This window comes from Chaetura pelagica, unplaced genomic scaffold (assembly GCF_000747805.2).
Source record: "Chaetura pelagica isolate M959 unplaced genomic scaffold, ChaPel_1.0 scaffold166, whole genome shotgun sequence".
Taxonomy (NCBI): domain Eukaryota; kingdom Metazoa; phylum Chordata; class Aves; order Apodiformes; family Apodidae; genus Chaetura; species Chaetura pelagica.
This window is the reverse complement of record NW_009953758.1, coordinates 3,673,957-3,694,331: the sequence shown is the minus strand read 5'-3', so window position 1 is coordinate 3,694,331 and position 20,375 is coordinate 3,673,957. Positions and strand designations below refer to the sequence as shown.

General features: G+C 40.6%; 1 protein-coding gene across 1 annotated transcript in view; it reads right to left on the bottom strand.

Annotated features, from left to right (window-relative positions):
- SORBS1 (sorbin and SH3 domain containing 1) overlaps window positions 1-18,242 on the bottom strand; it is a 71,728-nt gene extending 53,486 nt beyond the window's left edge. The window contains exons 1-6 of the mRNA XM_010000784.1: window positions 18,212-18,242; window positions 17,315-17,380; window positions 12,024-12,143; window positions 10,218-10,333; window positions 6,123-6,494; window positions 3,154-3,301 (exon numbers count right to left, since the gene is read on the bottom strand). Of these exons, the coding sequence (XP_009999086.1) occupies window positions 3,154-3,301; window positions 6,123-6,494; window positions 10,218-10,333; window positions 12,024-12,143; window positions 17,315-17,380; window positions 18,212-18,221 (832 nt within the window). The 5' untranslated portion in view covers window positions 18,222-18,242. The remainder of the gene's footprint in view (window positions 1-3,153; window positions 3,302-6,122; window positions 6,495-10,217; window positions 10,334-12,023; window positions 12,144-17,314; window positions 17,381-18,211) is intronic.
- Between the last annotated feature and the right edge of the window lie 2,133 nt (window positions 18,243-20,375).

Below are 20,375 nucleotides of genomic sequence, written 5' to 3'. Positions count from 1 at the left end.
GGAATGCTTATAGATGCCTTCAGAGATCCCAGAGAAGGGAGCAATGGAAGAGTCTAAGACTTGAAAACTGTAAGAAAATGGGAAGAGGAAACAAGTATTTGAGGACATGTTTAGTGCAAAATAAAGGTGTCAAAAGGAAAATTAATCAAGACACCAACAGATATGAAGGGAAAAAACATTATCTTGGTGCTAGGAATGAACAAAATGATCTGAAATGACTTGTTTATAAACATTGGCCTTATTCAGTTGGTATTACTGAAATCCAGTTGAAAAAATTGAGATCTCTCATCACAACTTACTCAAGATCAAGCAGATAGATCAAGCAGATAAAAAATAATATAGTGCAGTTTCTGTGCTTCAAATGCTATTACCTCTTCTAAGTCTCCTATAGCTCCAAAATAAAGGGTCTTACATACCTACAGATTAATGAGGTAGTAGATAAAGTGTAAAATAGGGCAGCAGCTGATGTCTGGTAGGATAGTCACTCTAGAGAGTAAGATAACCATCTCCTTAAAAAGCAATCAATAATCTACTGAGAAGAAAAAAAAGGCCCATTATCCATCTGAAAAACTAACTAAACTACTGGAGATGTCAGACTGCCAGCATTAGAATGACCTTGAAATTTCTAATTCAGAGGGTATTTCATAGCACAAAAGAGGAATTTATATTAAACCTCATCTTGACACAGAGGAATTTATTTCAGCACAAAACAGAATTAATGACTCAGTGGAAGGTGGATCATAACGTAGTAACAATTTGTCATATGCTATGAGACCAAACAAGTTTTAAATAGATAAGAATCACAAAGCTGAAACCAAATATAAATTGTGTCCATCAGAATAGAAATATAACAGATACCCAAGATCTGAAAACTATTTAAAAACACTAAGTTAGCAAAAGGAAATCTTAATGCTATGCTGGGATAAAGCCTAGATAGGAATGGAAAGCATAAGAAACTGTAAGGAACCCCAAATACATAAATAGATGGAAAAGAAAGAAAATGCATATCTATGAGTAGATAACATGTTGGCAAGTGAAAATAACTACAATGGAAGTAAATGAATTAACAGAACATCTCAGAACCTCAAAAATAGGTTTTGAGGTACATGAAGAATAAACAGAAAACAAGCAATGATCTTATTCTTTTACCAAACAGGCACAGTGTTAACAAGAGCACAGAGAAGATGACACATCTGATTACTATTTCCATTCTACATTTGAAAAAAAAACAACAATCCAAGTCTGACATCCTATTGCCTGATGGCAAAATGCTTTCCACTTCAACTGTAACTAAGGACTATGCTGAATGACAACTGAGGTTAAATGCTTGAAAATTAGCACATTCATATAAACTGTACTGAAGAGCTTTAGAGCTTTTTGTGCTCTAAAGAGAGCAGTTACAAAGAGAAGAGCTCGCTGGACCATTAATATTAACCCTCAGTATTTCTTAGAATACAAAGGAAGCTCCACAGGACAAAGAAGAAAACAAATCCTGTGACAACCCTCGAAAAGCATTAGTGTGATGGCTGGGACATCTGTTTGTCAAGTCAACAATAATTACAGAAAATATACTGTAATTACTTATATAGGATTTTACTAATACATAGTATGACTCATGCAATATCAGTCAACACAGATTTATGACTAAAATGCCTTGTCAAACCAGTTCAATATGATTCTTGCAAATTGTCAGTTTGACTAATAAAGACTGAAAACTACACATTAGAATGAGATACTTCACAGGCTCAATTAAGTTGCTTATCAGGCCATGATCTGTATCACAGTGAACAAAAATCTGATGAGAGATGGCTCTACAGTCTATCAGAATATTGTGAGTGCTAATGGTCATAGATGAAACATTTAGACAGGACAAATTGTTAACTGTGAAGGCAATTAGTAAACAGAACAATTTGACATCACTTGCCTCAGAGACAGTCTGTGTGGATCATCATATTACACAGATTTGTCTCTCATGCTCTTAAAATCTACAGAGAGAAAACCTCCTTGTGTGGTACGCAACAGAATGCTCCAGATTTAATGCAAAAGTCAACCTGCAGGAGACCCCACCTCAAGAAAATCAACAAAAACCTTTGAGATAAAAAAGGGCTGCCTCAAGTAGTGTTTCCTTCACTTGAAGCAGTTGAGCAATCTGGGCATCCTCATTCAGAAGCACATAAGCAAAGCTGCTTCAGATGCTGGCAAAAAGGAAGAGATAACCCAGTCATTAGCCCTATAATAAGTTGCACTACAGTGAGGACACAATCTTCAGGATCAAAGACTGAACTCTGTTTTAAAAATATGCTTAAAAAAATATATGAGGGGCTTCAGCGGAGCACATCAATGCATGCCTGTAATTTGAATGGCTACAATATCAGCAGTGCAGGCCTTGCCCTATTCTGATTTTTTTTTTGTCTTTGCAAAAGGTAAGTCGTAGTGTTGTAGACTGAAATTTGCCTGTCCTGGAGTTTCCTAAGTCCACTAGAAAACAAGGCAAATCGTACTGCACCTCTGTGGCCCTTTTATAAGCCACAGTCTTAAGTGATGCACAATGAACTGGAAGGTTGGGTTAATGCCAACCATCAGGGGAACTAAAAAGGAGAAGCAGTTTCCCTCTAATGTCAGAGGTAAAGAGATGCAGGTATTATTTACTATTGGGCAAATTCTGCTGAGAATTCAGAGGTCAAATCCCTCCTCCAGTAACTGAAAATATGGCTGCTTTCCCACTGCAGTACCTGAGAAGTCACATATCCCCTTCCATAGAAACATACAACCTACCCTCAAGCTACCGTGCTTCTACTGACAGAGAGATGAGAGCATAGACCCTTTTCCATCATGCAGGACACCTGATGGGGGATAAGCTGTTACCCTGAAATAACCTAGTAATTTGTGCATAGCCCAGTTATAAGTCTCTTCCTCAACCTCGGAGTGGCTTCTGATCCACAGGTTTTAATTAGAAAAAGAAGGCATTGTCCCAATCCTCTAACGTCTTACTTGCCTGTCATATGTTCCAGTCACTATAGTTTTCTGGAGGCAGCTTTTTTAGCTCTTAGTACTCTGGATATAATTGTCCATGGCACATGCATTCTCCAATACCTTGTAGCTTAACAGGTGGCTCAGCTTAAGCCACAAATATCTATATGCAAGTCTCCTTACCTCGATTGTGCTGCAAGAGGACAATAGTGGGATTGACGATTGTGGTAGAGGGATAGGCAGAGGAAGACTTGTTGATTGAAGTGAAGGTGGTTGGATAGTCAGTACCAGTGCCAGGCTGGGGCACCTCATTTAGCATAGGACTTGGGTCCTGAAAAGGAGAGCAGCATATCATTAGCAGCATGCAGAAGACTGCTATACTGGGAAAATCTGGGAAAAAAACCTGCACATTTTAAGCTGAATGAGAAGCATAATCACAGCAAATTTTAGTAAAAAAGGCATAAGCATAAATGTTACCCTGCTCTTTATAGGTGCCCTGCTTGTTGTTAATGCAATTAGTTTACTAAGGCAGTCTATATTTATTTGGTGTTGGGTTTCACAACTCCAACACCAAAAGGAGACACTAAATTCATCCAGCAAACTCTCTGGAGCAAATACAGGGTGCCAGAAATGAGCAAATAAGATTGGAGGGGGGAGGGGGGAAGATGCAGACATATTTAACCTGATACATATACACACAAAGATTTGTTTTACAAGTTCTCCTTTATTGCAAGAAGTCAGACATGCACAACTCATGCAATTCTGGAGTGAAACATCATTACTGCAGCTGGTTTGGTAAAGAAGGTCTGAAGAATAATGCCCCATCACTCAGGAGACAATGTGACGGCTACCTGGTTACAATAATGAAAACAGATAGAGGGTAAAAAAGTAGGAATCTAGCAAGGAACATACTCAATATGTCTTTGCCACCAGAGCATGGATAGCAAGATGCTCTTGCTCTCCTAAAGCATCAAGCTTCACTATTTGCCTATTTCAAACCCACCTCTGGTATCATCATAGCTCTGGCTGTTCTGTAGAAATAGAGCATGTGGCAGCTGAAAGACTTTAAAAACTAGTTCACCTTTGAAACCACTCAGTCCAGATATACTGGGTTTTTGTTGCTAGTAAGAGGAAAAGATAAACAAGGGACAGTCACTAAGACTGTGTATGCCAGTTTGTGCTGGTATTTTTCAAAGCTTCTTAAGGAATTTGAAGGGGGAATGAGCACCCAAACAAGGATGGAACAGCGTACCAGATTTCTGCACTCCCGCTACTTCACTGTCAGGGTAAAATGCTGCAGGCCATTGATGTGTAAAATAGAATTGAGCATTCAGGGAGATTTTAATTGCTATTAAAAACCCTTGAATATAAACAGAATATTGCACCTGAAGAATTGGCTTTTCCAACCAAGTGCAACTCTGAGGAAAAAACTTACAGCATCAGTCATGAGGCTGAACAGGGGCCAAAATGAGGGTTGGCAGCAGAGTTCAGAGATAAATCATAGTGAGAACTGGCCATAAACAGAACAACCATCTACAGTCTCTCCAGGCTAGAAAGAAAATAGGGAAGAACAATCCTGTTCTGCTGGATGGAGGGGATTGTGCTCCAAGCAGCATCTGATCAGGCCACAGACATTTCATGAGCACAGAAAAGAATCAATGGTCTTCAGAAATAGATGTCCCTAAGAAAGAAACCCAGCCTCGTTTTTCTGGCTGTGATAATATTGCAAACAAGGCAATTTGGGAAAAGGAGTGGGAGTCAGGGAGAAGTGTAAGAGTTGGGGTCAAGCTTAACTTTGGTAACAAAAATATAAAGAACCCCTAACAGAAGAGGAATATCAGATCAGGAGAGGCTCAGCAGCCCCAGCTAAGTGACCAAAGTGGGTGAACAAAGACCATGTAAATCACTGTGGAAAACAGCTCTGTGGCCACATACCTGAAAGAGACATGCCCAAGAAAGTTTCAAAACTCTCACTGCATGAACATCAGGTACAACGAAACTTCCACTAGTCCTCTTAGAATATGATGCATGCCAATTTTTTATGGAGCCTGCAAATAGGCTCAATAAAAAAAAAATAAAATAGAAAAAACAAACCAAACAGAACAACACAAAAAACCCCACAACTAACCCCCCAAGCTCTCCTTTGTTCTCTGCAGTAAAAAAAATATCAATTTCAACAGAAGCAGAAAGGCCAGTGCTGACAACTTTTGAAAACACCATCCTTGGTTGCTTTTTTCTTTACCTACCCACATGCCTGTTGGCTAGATCTCTACAGAGTCAGTGGGCAGAAAAACCATCACCATGAGAGGACAAGGTTTCTGCTGAGCTTCTTACTTGCCCTTACAACCAACCAAATTTAAAAAAAAAATGGGTATAAGACTTCCAGTACAAGTATAGTCAGACATTTTTACCTCCTCTGCAGCTTTAACTGAGAGCTACTTTTCCTCCTTATCCCTGAGGACTTTTTGAAATAGCTGATGAGCTTAAAGAGGTTAAAATTCTTGTGGTATTTTTTAACAGAATTCTTCAAAATTTTCAAATATAAGCAATTTGAAATTGAAGAGACACTCTCACTGTTACCTATCCCATAGCACCGACATGCTTGGAAGACTCTTAGCTCAGTAACTGATATTATTGCCTGTAAGTCACCGGATACTGGCAGCAATCTTATACTGATTTCAGCAGCGAATTGCGCAGAGACAATGAGGTCTTGTGGCTCCAAATGGAACAGAAAGCCTGCCCTAACCTTTAACTGGTCTGCTGTTGCTGCTTTAAATGTTATTCAAACACAATTAAGGATGCTATTAAAAGAGCCTGAAGAGATCCATTAATTGTAGCTATGCTGTTTATATAGAATTCATTATTTTTAGCAAGCCCTGTGCAGATTTTTAAGATGCGCATCACCTAGTGGAATGGGCACAAAGAGAGACAGTCGAATGTTGTTGTGAGAAGTCAATAGAAAGTTCAAAGTTGCACAAGGCAGGCAACATGCATGCACTAGCACAGGACATAAACAAGGTTTCAGTTGTCATGCTGCTGGCAGGGAGTGAGTCATCACTCCTCTCTCAAGTTTAGTATTGCAAGGAGAAAGTCGTTTTAATCTGGGAATACAAATTTAGGAAAAGGGCGAGGAGGGTACTTGGCAAGCTTACTGTACGTGAGATGACTCCAGTGATTTCAGGCTTCAAGCCCCTGTGCAAAGCCCCTGTGACTGGAGGGACAAGTGAAGGTGGTGATGAGAAGAATGGCAGTTTCGGATAAACAGAGGGTAATGTGCCAGATGCAGAGGGTGCTTGGTTATGGTGGGAACCCCTCTGGAGATGTGGGGGAATGAAATCATCTAGAGTCGGAAAAGTCAAGGGTGAGCCAGAAGAAACGGTCTCAGGGAATACGGAGCCTTGCCCAAAAGGAACCAGAGGCGGTGGTGGAGTGCTGGAGCTGCCTTCTTGCTGTCTGTCTGGATTAACCTGGAGGAGGGGGACTACTATAACCCCAGGCTGAGCTGTGGTGGTGGCAGTGGCATCCTGTAGGAAACAAGGTGTTGTTATGCAATGGGGGAAATTGGTACTTTAGTCCAGCCATATAGTGTCATGCAAAGATGCACCCAAAATGACACGAAGCCCCAGCAGATCTTTCCTTAGGGAGACATACTTCTTCAGTCTTGCAGCCCTGGCTTCTGTGAACATAGATGATTTTTCACAAAAATCTTTCTGCCCCTCACCACCCCTCTTCACCAGTAGTGTGCAATAAGGCTAAATCAAACCACAGAACAGCTCTGCATTCACCATCACTTGAGAAGCACTAACCATCACCTTACAGTTTGATTCTTTTACATCTCCCTAAAATAGAGAGATCCTCGGTGGCCCAACCCATAACCCTACAAACACCACACACACACAAACACACAGATTGATGCTGGGGGGGCACGCATGGGGTGTTAAGTATTATTGAGTAGAAGACCACAAGACTCAGGTGGCACAAGTGCTCAGAAATAAGGTAGGAGGGGAATAAAGCATTAAGGAAACATTGTAACAAACCATTCATAGGGCTGAAAGAAAACAAGGTTATGGAGAAAACATGTACCATGCTGCGTCCCATTGCCTTGTATGGTGTCTGTCGCTGCTGAGTAAGGTAAGGCTCTTTTCTCATCCTGTCCTCTGCAGCAGCTGCACTCGGGGGCTCTAGCACTTTGTCCCTCACAGCTTGCGGAGGTGACGATTGAGTCCCGGAGGGTTGGCCCGCACCATAACTAACTGCGTCTTTATTGAGGACAATGTAAAAGTACGGCCTGGGAGGAATAGGAGGAGGAGGAGGAGCAGGAAGAGACTTTCCAGTATCTGTTACAGAGGAAACAACGTTGGTGGCTGGTGCCTGAGTGAGCTCAGTGTCCAAACTGGTGCTGGCTGCTAGGTCATGTGTGGTGCCAGTGGAATTTTCAGATGCAGCTGAGCAAGTGCTGTTAGATAAACAAGCTACATATAGTTTGGTGACCTTTTTATCCGCCTTCGTCTCATGACTGGAATTCATTCCAGCCTTACTACTGGGATCTGCCCTGTCAGGGTTACACTGTATGGATGATGCATCTGACAAGGAGCGACTTCCCAAGAGTGGCTGCCCAGCATGCACCTCATCTTTGGGGCCTGGAGAGGGAGAATGCCCTGCTGGAAAGCCTTGCTTCCCACTGGGGATGGCCCCGTAGGGGGTAGGTGATGAGAAGTAACACCGTGCACTGGCATCTGGTGATGCACGCTGTGTATAAGGCTTGGGTGCATTCAGGTACACACAGTCCATGATGGGCACTGGCAACAGGTTGGTCATTTTAGTGTCAGTGCGAGGACGCCATGCAAAGCTTTCCTCTTTGGGAAGAGGAGGACGGGGAGGAGCAAGGGCCTGCCCAGGCAGAGTCAAGAAGAAAGAGAGGGCAAGAGGAAGCAGGATCAAATGAAAGGGAAAAGGAAGGGAAAAAAATAAATTTGAAGAATGAATTTGATCATTAGACTAGGGTTAAGCAGGTTTTAACACAGCAAGAACAAAAAGCAAATACAGTATCTGGAAGGCCAGTGCAGAACGAACTCACATACATAGTCTCACACACACACTCTGTCTTAGCACTACTCACTGCAGCAGGCAGACTACTCAGCCCTCAAGTCTCTGCCTACGGATTTCTGTCTCGGGGCTAAATAAATCTTAGTGCTGTATTGTTTCAAGAGGCCTGCACAGCAACACCCACCATGTCCCTGGGAAAGCCTCAGTTAAGATGTAACATCCTGGCTAACTAAACCCAGGTTCATGCGTGTGTAGTTAAATACTTCCCAGCACTGGGGACATTTGAATCGCAAAGCCAAATTCAGAGCTCTATGCTATGTCTGTTGCATGTTAAGTGCACTGCCAAAAAATGAACGTTGCAAAGTTTCACCACTGCTAATGAAAGCAGACATCATGTGAATACTATAGCCTGCCACAGCTGGCTAAGTAAAAAGTTAGCATTTCTTCCTTCTAAAAGCTAGCTCTTGACTTCTCTTCAGGATTTTTTCAGCACTGAAAATTATTTCAGGAAGGCTAGAACAATTAGAAGTTTTTTAAGGAACTGAGTTCATAAGAATTTGCCTCCAGAATCAAGATCATCAACAGAGAAATCCTGCTTCTAGCAAATAATTTTTAAAAGCTTTACTGGTTTGGGTACTTTGCAATACCTAGGTTGCTACCTCCACAACCACCTGCCAACTGCAACTCTGACTACAGTGGACTTTTTTCTGAAAGCCAAACCAGTAACTTAGTAATAGAGAAGCTTGTTTTATTTATTTCTTTGTTGCCAGTAGCTGAAAACTTTAAATTACTGAAGAGAACTAAAACACCCACCTAGTGAACAGTAGCTTCCTGCATTCTTGCAAACTACTGCAGACTATGAAAGTAGGTTTTACATACACGCTGTTATCTTATCTTTATGGGCAAAGACTGGCTAAGTTACTGCTAAAATGGCCAAAACCACAGCATGAACATGCCTTTACAGCTTGCAGCACTCAAATCTAAAAAAAATATCTTCTTTAAAATTCATCCACATATGACAGGTTGTGGCCAGCACCTATTCTTGTTACATGAATACAGACCTAGAATAGCTTCATAAAATTACAGCTACTGTCCCAAAATCTACTGTCCCCATGCTGCCCCTCTTTCCCCTCTTGCCCTGAGGAGAGTGAAGAAGAGAGTTGATAAGTACTCCTTGTTCCTGGAACAGGCTTATTCCTTTTGACTACTTAAGGATCGTAGCTTCAGACTGTAGACTTGAGAGTGACACAACATTTCCCTAGGTTAGGTGAAGCCTTACTTTAACTCTAAAGAGTATTATCAAGAAATACTAATTCACCACCTGTAATTGCTGTTTTCCATTTTCTTCCATTTCAGCTTGGTTTGAACAGCAGTCCTTGAGACTATATAAGAAATACTATGCGTGTCAGTGCTTTCTCTGTTCATCAACAAGAAACATAACAGACTGCAGGACAGCTCTAAGTATCAAGCAGCAAATGGGTCTCTCCTTTCCAGTGCTGCTCCTTCCCAAGACCTTATCTGAGTTATGCCCTCTTCCACTTCCGATTTCAGGAACAGTGTCTGTTCTGTGGCATTGCTATAGGTCCTTGATGATGGGAGCAGACACCCTCATATGGAAAAAGCCTTTAAAGATACTTTGATTCATACAAGAAAGGGGTTTCTAATGAAGGGTTTCCTTCTCAGCTTTCAGGCTGCTTCTGTGAAGACTGACCACCCAAAAAGAAATGGATGAAATTACATGTTTCTTAAAAGACTGTCTTCAACAATTTACATTCAGGTATGAAAAAACTTTGCCTTGTTGGCTTGTATCAGTTACAGTGTTATAAACTGACAGACATTTCCCCAATATCTTGTTTTTAATGTAGGGTGTAACTCTGCTTTCAGCCTGAAGCAATCTCTAGGAAACAGACCAATATAAAAGACAAAACAGTCATAATGACTACTTCACCTTTTTCTTGCAAAAAGATAGCTTTGTCCCTTCTCCTTCATTCACCAAGGAAACAGCATGACGTGCCTGAACACGACCTCCGCAGCACTCCACTGACATCAGTATTGTCCCCATTTTAAAGGTAGGAAAAGCTGAGGCACAGCAACTTACCCAAGTCTGCAGCAAAGTTTGGACTTCAACCCAAGACTCCTGACCTTGAATCCAGTGCTTGAACCCAGAAGATCACCCTCAGGGTCACAGAAGAACAGCTTACCTGTGGCTTGCTGTCTGAGGAAAGGTTCGGACGCACACTCCTATAACCCTTGGCAGCGAGAGAAGATGGTTGGGCATCCCCATTGGCTTCAGCATTAGATGATGACCTCCAATCATCTATGAGGAGAAGGAAAATTCAGATCACAGAGGATTCCCTCCAGCTACAGGAGGGGAGTCTCTTTTCTTTTTTTTTTTTTTCTTTTTTCTTTTTCCAGGCAACAAGAAATACTTCCAAGAAAGCAACACAAGCCACATTATAAGCAACCAATGTTTGTACCTGTTTCTGGGTTTTCTGGCTCCAGACCTAGGCATTTCACAGAAAGGAGGATAGAAGAGATGGGGGTGGAGGATACACATACACATAAAGGAAAAGAAAGGAGGAAAAAGAAACCATTACACTTACAGAAAACATGTACCAACTGAAGAGTTGAGCTACTTCACACATAAAATGCTTTCTGACAGGGTTGCCTAATTACCATAGAGACCAACCCTAAACATGATGCCCTCCTTGTTTTTGACCTTTGTAAACACAAGGCAATTCATTCAGAGCAATGAAGAAACAATTGTTCATTGACATTCCTATTTCAGAGGCAAAAAGGCAGCCCAGCTAGTTACTTTCTAAAGCTGCAGTTTTGTGTTCAGACACCACAAATTACTGGAAATGTAGGGACCTCATAATCAGCCATGAATACAAGGAATGAAAATATATCTATCCTTTCCAACATCACTATATATCAATTAATTGACATAAAGGATTGCCAAATAGATCAGGTTTGGCAGAATAAATGTGTGTGCATGTAGAGTTATAAAATGCAATGTCACTTTACAGCCCAGTCACTGCAGCATTGTTTTTGTCACCTATTTACCCACCTCCCACTGGGCTCCTCCTCACCACTCTACCCATTTTGCTGTTTAAGTTATATGCAAAAAGCACTTCCAGCTCCAAAGTACATTTCATAAAGCGACTGAGAGAGTAAACAAAGGAAGTATTAATGAGCTGATTTCCATAGTAATGTGCTCACTGCCATTCAGGCTGATGGAAATTTATGAAGCCATCAACAGAAAGGAGAGAGGCATAGGCGGGGGGTAGGAGAGAAGAAACGGAGAATTGCAAGCATGAAAAGGGGGTAGGTCACGGGTGGAGCAGAATGGGAGGAGAAGACAGAGCAGAAAGCAGCACATTGGGGCTGGAATTAATGGAATTGCCCTTCCTCCAACAATGCAGTCAGAAAGGATGTATGCTTTGCTTTCAAGAGCAAGTTTGACCCCTTTTCCCCTTAATGGCATCTTGCCTTTGGGAAGTTCACCCTCTCTGCCAAACACACTACACTGGCCAGGTTTGTTATGCTTTGCCTGTCTCCTACAATTAAGTAATTACACGTCTGTTATTGAAAGATGGCAGAGCTCTGTGGCGACACTGTCTGGGATGCTATCCCCACTCCCTTGACAACCCAAGTGAATGCTATGGTGGCAGTAGCACCACTTGGCCTCATGCCTGGCATAAAAGAAGGTGTCATAGGCCTGCCAGGAAAAAAAAAATAATTAAAAAAAAAAAAGAAAAAGAAAACAAGAGAAATTTTGGTGCTCCTGACAGCAAAAGGGAGCTGTAAACAATCACATGCCAATGAGTGAGTGCTCACAAAACCTGCACTAGGAGAGAACAGGAGTCAAGTCTCCTTCCACTGGTCTGGTTCATGCAAGAGGTTTCTGACTATCCTATATGATTTTGGGTCACCCCAAGGCCCTGGGTCTGAACTCACTTGCGGTTATTGTGAGTAACACTCCACTTAACTTTCCACTCACTTACTTTCAGGTTGCTCAATATCCTGAGGACGTGGTGAAGTGATATTCTGATTCTCTTTGTGGGCTGGAGATGCCCGGAGGGTCACAGCTCCTTTTCCACTGCAGACTTTAGTGGGATCCGTTTCTATAGGAAATGCACATGCACAGAGGAGACACATTGAAGCAGATGATAAAAAAAGCTAATAGGAGTCATCAAAGATCTACAGAGTAACTTTAGCATGGCTGCCTCTGGATTAATCCATCTAGTAATGTTTATGCAGATGAGGATTAGCTCTGGATTTAAAGCATTGAGAAATCAAAGCAGTCTCATATTCATGTAAATGATAAACGTACAAGTAAGTTCTGAGTCAGTGTAATACAGCTAAGAAAGGAGAAAAAAAGGATGAGTGTTTGAACCAAATTTCACCAGTCCATTTGCTTTACTTGTTCTGCTTTTTGTTGAGATACTGTACTAGCAAGGACATTCTACTCCTACACCTGTGGCTCTTCTAACAGGATTTCCCAGTGGTATAAAGTAATACAATTTGTGTGCTGAAGCCTTAAAAATGCCTTTTGTGCAGGACTGAAAGAGAAAAAAAATAGTCTTGCAACCACTGGAGGAAAAAGTCTTGTAACTATGCTGATTACAATCTAAAGGCAAGGGCCCTGCAAGCCTTGCTTGCTCTCTCTCCCCGTTTCATGGCAGTATTTCATCTTCTGACATAGGAACCCAAATCCCCAAAACTAGAAGGAGATTTAATATATACCTGTTCAGATCACCCTGTGAGGCAGACACCAGATCATGAGGATCGATTCAGCACAGTTTCTGTGCAGGCTTACCTTTATGCATTTCAGTCCATAGATTTGGGTTTTATCCTCCTATCATTCTATAAAGTAATAACAAACCAGTACTTTAAGGCTATCTTTCTCCCCTTTCTTAAAATCCTTCTAGAGAGTTATTTCTTCTAAGATACCTATAAGAAAAATAAGCCTAAAAAGTCTCTCACTTACTCAAAGTTACTTCCACCGGAAAACACATCACCTGCCTTTCTCATGCACTATTATTGACCCTGCAGCTGCCATCAGACTTCACTTTGGCCTACCAGCACAGAGATGCTAATCCCACCATGACACTGTACGGGAAGCCTAACATGGTATTGAGCATGTGCTCTGTTACACAAATGACAATACAGTGATTTTTATTTTCATGAGGTGGGGATCCTGCTCTCTCTGCACAGGGAAGCTCCTCTCCAGGAACTGTTATTTTAATGACAGTGACGCCTTCAGAGTGGATAGAAGGGGCAAAGGCTGCTGCTTATTGCCCAGACAACAGTCCATGTTTGTGCAGATCAATATTCCCTGCCTGATCTAAGTAAGATAAATGAAATCCACACCAGTATAGTGCCTATCGACCACGACAACAACCTCAGCTAAGGTTGCAAAACACACAAACCACAGCCAAGGTATAGGAATATAGGGAAATAGCAAGTGTCAGATGGACATCAGCAGTAGGGGGAAAGACTCAACAAATGTCAAACACCTGGCTCACATCAAAAGCCTTCTACATAGGCTTCTACACTGTAGTTCAAACTGTTACACAGGTTCAAATGCTCCAGAGATTTCACAAAAAGCACAGCTTCAGATCTACACTTAGACTGGAGAAAGGAAGGATAAGTAAAGAATCAGAAGATACTTTCCTACAGTTCAGCCTTTTAGTCAATTTAGGTAGAATTTAAGCAGCTTCTGTGAGGAGAAAGTTTACCCATACAGACATATCAAATGCTGCTTAATCCTTAAACATACCACATTTGCACTTACACCACACAACTGATTATGCCTTAAAGTCACCCACACGCCTGATGAAATAGAAGTTGACTTTTCCAACTGATTTTTGCGTGATCCAGGTATGGTCAGGATTCCTTTTGCTCAGGAATCCAGTTCTGGTTATTTTCCCATCCACACAGCACAACATGAAGCCCTAGGACCCTATGGACCCACTTTTAAACCAGAGGACAAAGGTTTAAGCTCTGGGACTCTAGTTTCAAGAGTGCTGTAACTCTGAGGCATGGACACACTGTTGGGGACCACCAGGCCTGATTTAGACATCCACAGAGAGTGCAGGGTAGCTGTTCTGCCTCCTACACCTAGATTCCCTTTCACAGTCACTGGAGAGAAAGAGAAACACTTAAAAGTTCACTGTGCCATAAATGCCTCCAACCTATTGGAGGAGATTAAAATTTGGCAATCAAAGCACTTTTTTATCCTTATACAACAATAAACCTGTATATCAAATCAAAACAGTAAGAATTAAGAAAAAGTGTTCTGAATTCAGCAAAATTAAAATGTTTTGAAAAGGTTTGAAAATAAAATATTATCAGACTATTCCAATTTGGAAGAAAAATACCTAAGGTCTTGAATTCCCTCAAAATGTAGGTGAAATGACAAAACAATAACCTGAATCTCTCAGTATAGAAATCCAGCAGATGGTAACAAACATGACATTAACATTGTACTAGTCCAATAGAGCACATGAGTGACAGATTAGGACAGACAAGCAGTACCTGCTAGACTAGTCTGACTGTCCTAATCCAGCAAAGTACAAAAATAATCTTGTACTTTCAGTGGGAAAACATGTGCTTGTGGTGGGGGCGACAGAGAGCCTAACATCCTTATTTACCCATACAAAGGCTCTGTAAAGTCACTGTGTACAGAAAAACAAAACAATTCCATCAATGTTGAACGATGCTTGAACCTGTAAAATATCATCTCTGATATCCATTTACTTTCATAAAATCTAAAGATACACAGGTTCATCAGGAGTTTGGTTCAAAATGAGGCTGTAATAACAATATTATTCATAACCAAGCATTAGTAGAAGAGCTCAGAATGATCCCAGATTCAAGTAGACACAATTATGTCTGCAGAGAAGCAGCATAATTGTGCCATCAAGAGCTAACTTTATTACCTACTGATGAAATCTACAGCTCTGGAAACAGTGAGAATAGGATGAAGCTGAAAACTAGCCAAAGCGTGTGGGTAAAGCAGAGAGACAGAGAGAGAGAAAGAAAGCAAGAGAGAAGAGAGAGAATGATGGCCAACTAATGCATGGCAGGGGGATGAAGGAAGAAGATACCTGTAGGCAGCACTAGGTGAGGAGAACTTTTCACTTTCTTCACAGGGATTATTTTAACGGCAGAAATAGAGCGTGTACATAAAGGGACGCCAACAGCTGCAAACACAAAAGTGTAAATGGCACATCCAAAAGGAGAAGAACAGAGTTTGGGAAGCATGCCACAAAATTTTCTAATGTACTTGGAGATACAATAGCAGGAAATTTCAAATACAAAAGCAGTCCAGAGAGCAGTGATGCAACCGTTAAAAATATCCCTTAATTTGTCCTAATTCAGGACATGTCTGTTTTATGCAGCATATAGAACTGCTTCCTGAACTAACTGCTGACAGCCACTGTGCTGCAGGCCAAAAAGAATCTGGAAGCATTAGTTTTTAGAAGCCATCAAAAAATTTTAGAGTAACAATTTAGCTGAGATTCACTACATGCAAAAATAAAAAATGTTATGTTAACATTAATATGGCTCAGTTAAAACAAAATTAAGTGAACAAAAACAAGGACAGAAAAGGTTGAGAGATGAACATTAAGCTAGCCACATTACATGAATTCTGGATTTTATGGCACATTTTTACAAGTTCAACAACAGAAGGAAATGAAAAATGAAATAACCTAGAAAATATTTCCATGCGAAGGGACTATATCAGCAGCATCAAAATACCATTTCAGAAAAAAATCCATCCATTAAAACAGTAAATTGAAGAAATTTCTATTGGACTCCATCATCTAGCATACTAATTATAGTAAACATAATACCATAGGGGAAAACCACACATTGCACTCTGCAAAATTCCAGCAATTGTTACAAAACCAACCAAAACAGCTGGCACTTTCTCCCTCTGATTCTGTACTGCAGTTAATGTGGACCTCTTAAAAAAACACAAAGTGGGGGTGGGAGGTGGATGTGGAGGGGGAGTGGGTGTAGGCAAAGGTCAAACTATTCAGAGGTAAAGCTCAACAGGATCTGACAAGATGAACATCTTGTCAATCATGGATCCACCAGAATAACTTGAGTTTGCTTTTGATTTCTGCAGAGCCAGGATTTTCTCCTTTAAAACCTATTAGATATCTGCACATATTAACTGGAAAATGCTAGAAGCCTCCTCGCATTGTATGCCACCTCTCTTATGCCTGCAAAATCAGGTTAAGAGGAGCCACACTTCTAATACTTCACACACGAACACTGAACACTGGGCCAGCCTGAGGAAGGCACTGACATTAGGGCGGTGTGTACACCCCCTCTTGTGGCAGATCTTTCTGGTCCCTGGCAAAACTGGAAAGCATAAGACTTCACCTATCTAAAAAGGGCTCTCAAGCAAAAAGAAATGAGCTTGATAGAACTTTTTCAAACCTCTTAGAATTATTAGTTTTTAATTTGATGGGATTGTTCTACATTATTTTATTATAAAAGAATAACTCAAATTGAACCCTATTCTCCATGGTTCTTCCCTAGTCCTGGAGACCCTGTGAATGCAACAGATCCCAAACCTAAACAGTCTGTGGTTTAGGAAACAGCCCTAATATTCTGCTCTGTAACTGACTGAATTAATCTGTCCACCGTGCAGTAAAAATACTAACTACTATTAAAAGGCATCAAAGGAAAAGAAAGGAAATTAAACCAGCAGAAAACCAGCATATACATTTCATCCTACCATCACTATATAACATTGAATGCTATAAAGCACACTGCAAACTTGCTGATGTTAACATGAAGACTGGTTTGTTTAGATAAGTGTGGCTTTTAAATTGTTGTTGCTTATGGCAGATTTTTTAATGTATCACTCAAATGGTTCCTGTCCTTTAAATTGGGGTTCAAACCTTCACCTCCCACTGAAGTTAACAGGTTTCACAGATAGGCACCCACAAACCCCTGCTGTCTAAATACACTAAGATGCTGATTCAGAGGTGCTCACAAGCACCACAAGTCGTGCACAGCTTTCCTCAAATCAGCACAAAAAATATACAAAGAGGCAAATCCAGCCTTCCACCTTTAAGAGACAAAGAGCACTTGTTCAGCTAAGAAATTCTGCTGCTGCTGGCATGGTGCAGCACAAGGCTCTTCTTGTATCAGTCGCCAAGCAAACTAAATTTGGAAACCCATTCTAACCGAATGTCCAGGGAAATCAACCACATCACGCAGCTAACATGCAGGGGGAGCTGCAGAGATGTCTCTGAAGCTCTTAACCCACCTTTTTCTTGGCCATTGCTGCTCAGCCCATTGACAACAGTTTTTGCAACAGCGATTTCTTCGTGTTCTATAACATAAACGAAGAAGCAGATTATACTTCTGGGTTAAAACCTCTGCAACTGAATTTAAACTCTGGCTCTGAGGCGTTGCTATGGGCCAGCACTATTTGATTCAAGAATTGGAAAGTATTCCTGCTATCTCCAGCTCATTCCAGGCCCCAGTTAGTCTCCTAGCTTTCCTCTGGACTCTCTGAAATGGTTCACATTTTTCTCAAAATGTGGTGCTAAAAACTGGACACAATACTCCAGCTGAGACTTATAGGGTGCTAAAATGAAGTGAGAATATTATTCCACAGGTCCTATGTGTGGCACTTCAGTATGGCATCTGTTAGGTATTTTTTCACTCTGATTTAGCCTGTTACCCCAACAAGCCCAGAAGTTTTTCTCTTCCCAATCAGCCCTCATTTCCTAGTCTCTAATTTATTTATTTTTAAACAGACAACTATATCTATCCAGATGTCAAATTTTGCATTCACCCCTACTAAAACATATACAATTATTTCAGATAATTTATTCAGGTAATCAATAATTCTGAATTCTTGTATTTCAAAGTAAAAGAAGCTAAAGTGACCTACTTCAGCTCAAGATGTTACTAGTAATTTTTTTAGCATTATGGGTCAAATTAAAACAACAAATGCAAAGCCAGGACACTTTTTACTAGAAAGCCATGCCACTATTGCCTTAATAGTCAGATTCCTTAAGTTTTCTAGGGCTTTGATTCTTTTCTGGGAGGCAGAAGAAGAGACAAGAAAGAGTAATTGCATCAGAAACAGACAGAAATATTTATAGTAATAAAAAGGAATGCCAATTAAAGCAAGTGGAAAACAACACAGACTTACCAGAGCTCATTGTGGTGGAGGGACTGGCCCTTTTCACTTCTGGATTTTGTTTATCTCTGTTTAAAGTGAAAAGCAGAGTGGTTACATCATTTTTTATGTCTGTGCAGATAGCATTGGACATGATGCTCAGCATTCATCACAAAAGTCAAGGTTAAAGTCATATTTTCTTTAAAAAAATTAGTTTCAAAACCCAAATGGATTTATGTCAACCACCAGTTACATCTTGTGCAGATTATTATCAGAAATTAAAGTGTATTTCCACCCAATACAGGTACTACTTTCAGACTTTAAGAGTAATCCACAACATTAAATCATAAGATACTGATTAAAGGCTAAGAGTCCATATGCAGCAAAGTGCAAATCTAGCTAGCTTCTAATATATAAAATGTGCATCACATTTAAGAAAAAAATATATATATATCTGTGAGACTAAGAACTTTAGGCTAAAACCCTCTCCTTACATCACTGCCAGATTTCAAGGTGATCTGTTACTCAGATCAGTCTCTCCTTTGAAAGATACTACAATACAAAAGAGATACAGTTGTCAAAATGCACATTAACTCCTACATCAATAATTTCCAGTCCTGCAGTGCTGCTAATATTTTCAGGATCAGACTCTAATAAGTGAAACTTTAAAATTAGAAGCTTTAATTTCCTCCTGGGAAATTACCAGTCCAAGAGGAAAAACTACCAGATGGGGACCAGAGGAGAAAAAAAGGTCAGTTTTCACAGTCCTCACAGTCTACAGAGGACAACTGTGGGGCCTGTTCATACCCAGTGCCCACTCCTGGGGGTACTTGATACCTGCAGCAAACAAACAGGATCAATGTCACACCACAGATGTTGAATAGCCAAAGAGTGGCATTTCTGCAAAACAAGACTGTTTGCGAAGATCGCTCAACTCTCTAAAGGTCCTAGGTGGAACTACAAACCTTTCAATTTTGTGCTCCAATTCTTTTTCTCCTGATCAAAAGTCAGCACTAAAAAGAGTGAGAAATGGCTTCCGTGGCACAAACAGAAATTATGCATCTGGGTCTGCAAAATCATGCATAAACAAAGACCCTAAACTGTGAAGGAGATGGAAAAATTGCTCAGAAAAACAAGAAAACAAATAATAGAGCTGAAGATACTTGTTTTCCTGTTATATGAACTGGAGGCACCAGTGGGACATTGGAAGAAGTGGAAATTTACTTCAGGGAATTGAATTTGCTTTCTTGCCTCAAGCATCCCCATTCCTAACTAGCCAGAACACAATGAGCATGCTTAACAGATACTCAAAAGGAAGAAAATTCAACAAGCAAATAGTGTAACAGACCAGCCTGTAAAACTAGCCAATATCTGGTCTCTGCAGCATGCAACCCTAGCGACAGCTGCCAACACTTAATTATTTGAATATTTTCTTCATTAAAATATCCACAGAAGATATACAGCATGGGTTGGTAAAGGCTCAGCAGGATATAGCCTAACTGCAGGTCGATCCAAATAAGTCACATTGCGAAGTGGAAAGTGCAGTCTAAAACCAGTCAACAACAAAAGCTGAGCCCAACTTAGGGTTCTGATGCCTTGCTTTTCCTCAGTATCTACTTTTTGTTTCTACTATTTCCTAGTAGCACAAAGTATCCTGAAATAATAATGGTTGATAACCTGAAGATTTAAACAAATTGTACTTAATGTACTTAATAATAATGTACCTAATAATAATGGTCTTTCTGATCTCCATACATTTCAGTTACAGAAAGACGCTTTAGTTCAAGCCAAACAGAAAGAAACAGGCTAAAATGATAGACTATCCAGGTTAAGGAAGTTTGTAGTAGTAACATGCTCTTCTACGTATGGAAAACTGTTACAAGTTAAACTCACTGGATAAATACAGGTCCCTACATAGTGCAGGGAGAAAATGGCAAAAAGGGACAGTATTTCAGTGTGTGTCAACTCAGCTTTAGGATTAAAGCCATTCTGAAGCTGAGGAGGTTGCTGGTACCCAGAAGTTTGGATTCAGCTCTGGCTGTCTCCATGGGCTTCACCCAAGTCAACAGAAAAGTTTCTTCCACTCTAAGCATCTGGATGCTGGATGCTATCCTCTGATAAAGATAAAAAAAGACAAGGGGGCATAGGGGGCAGAATTTAGTGTACTACCTTTTCAGGAGAGGAAAGAGGAATGAGC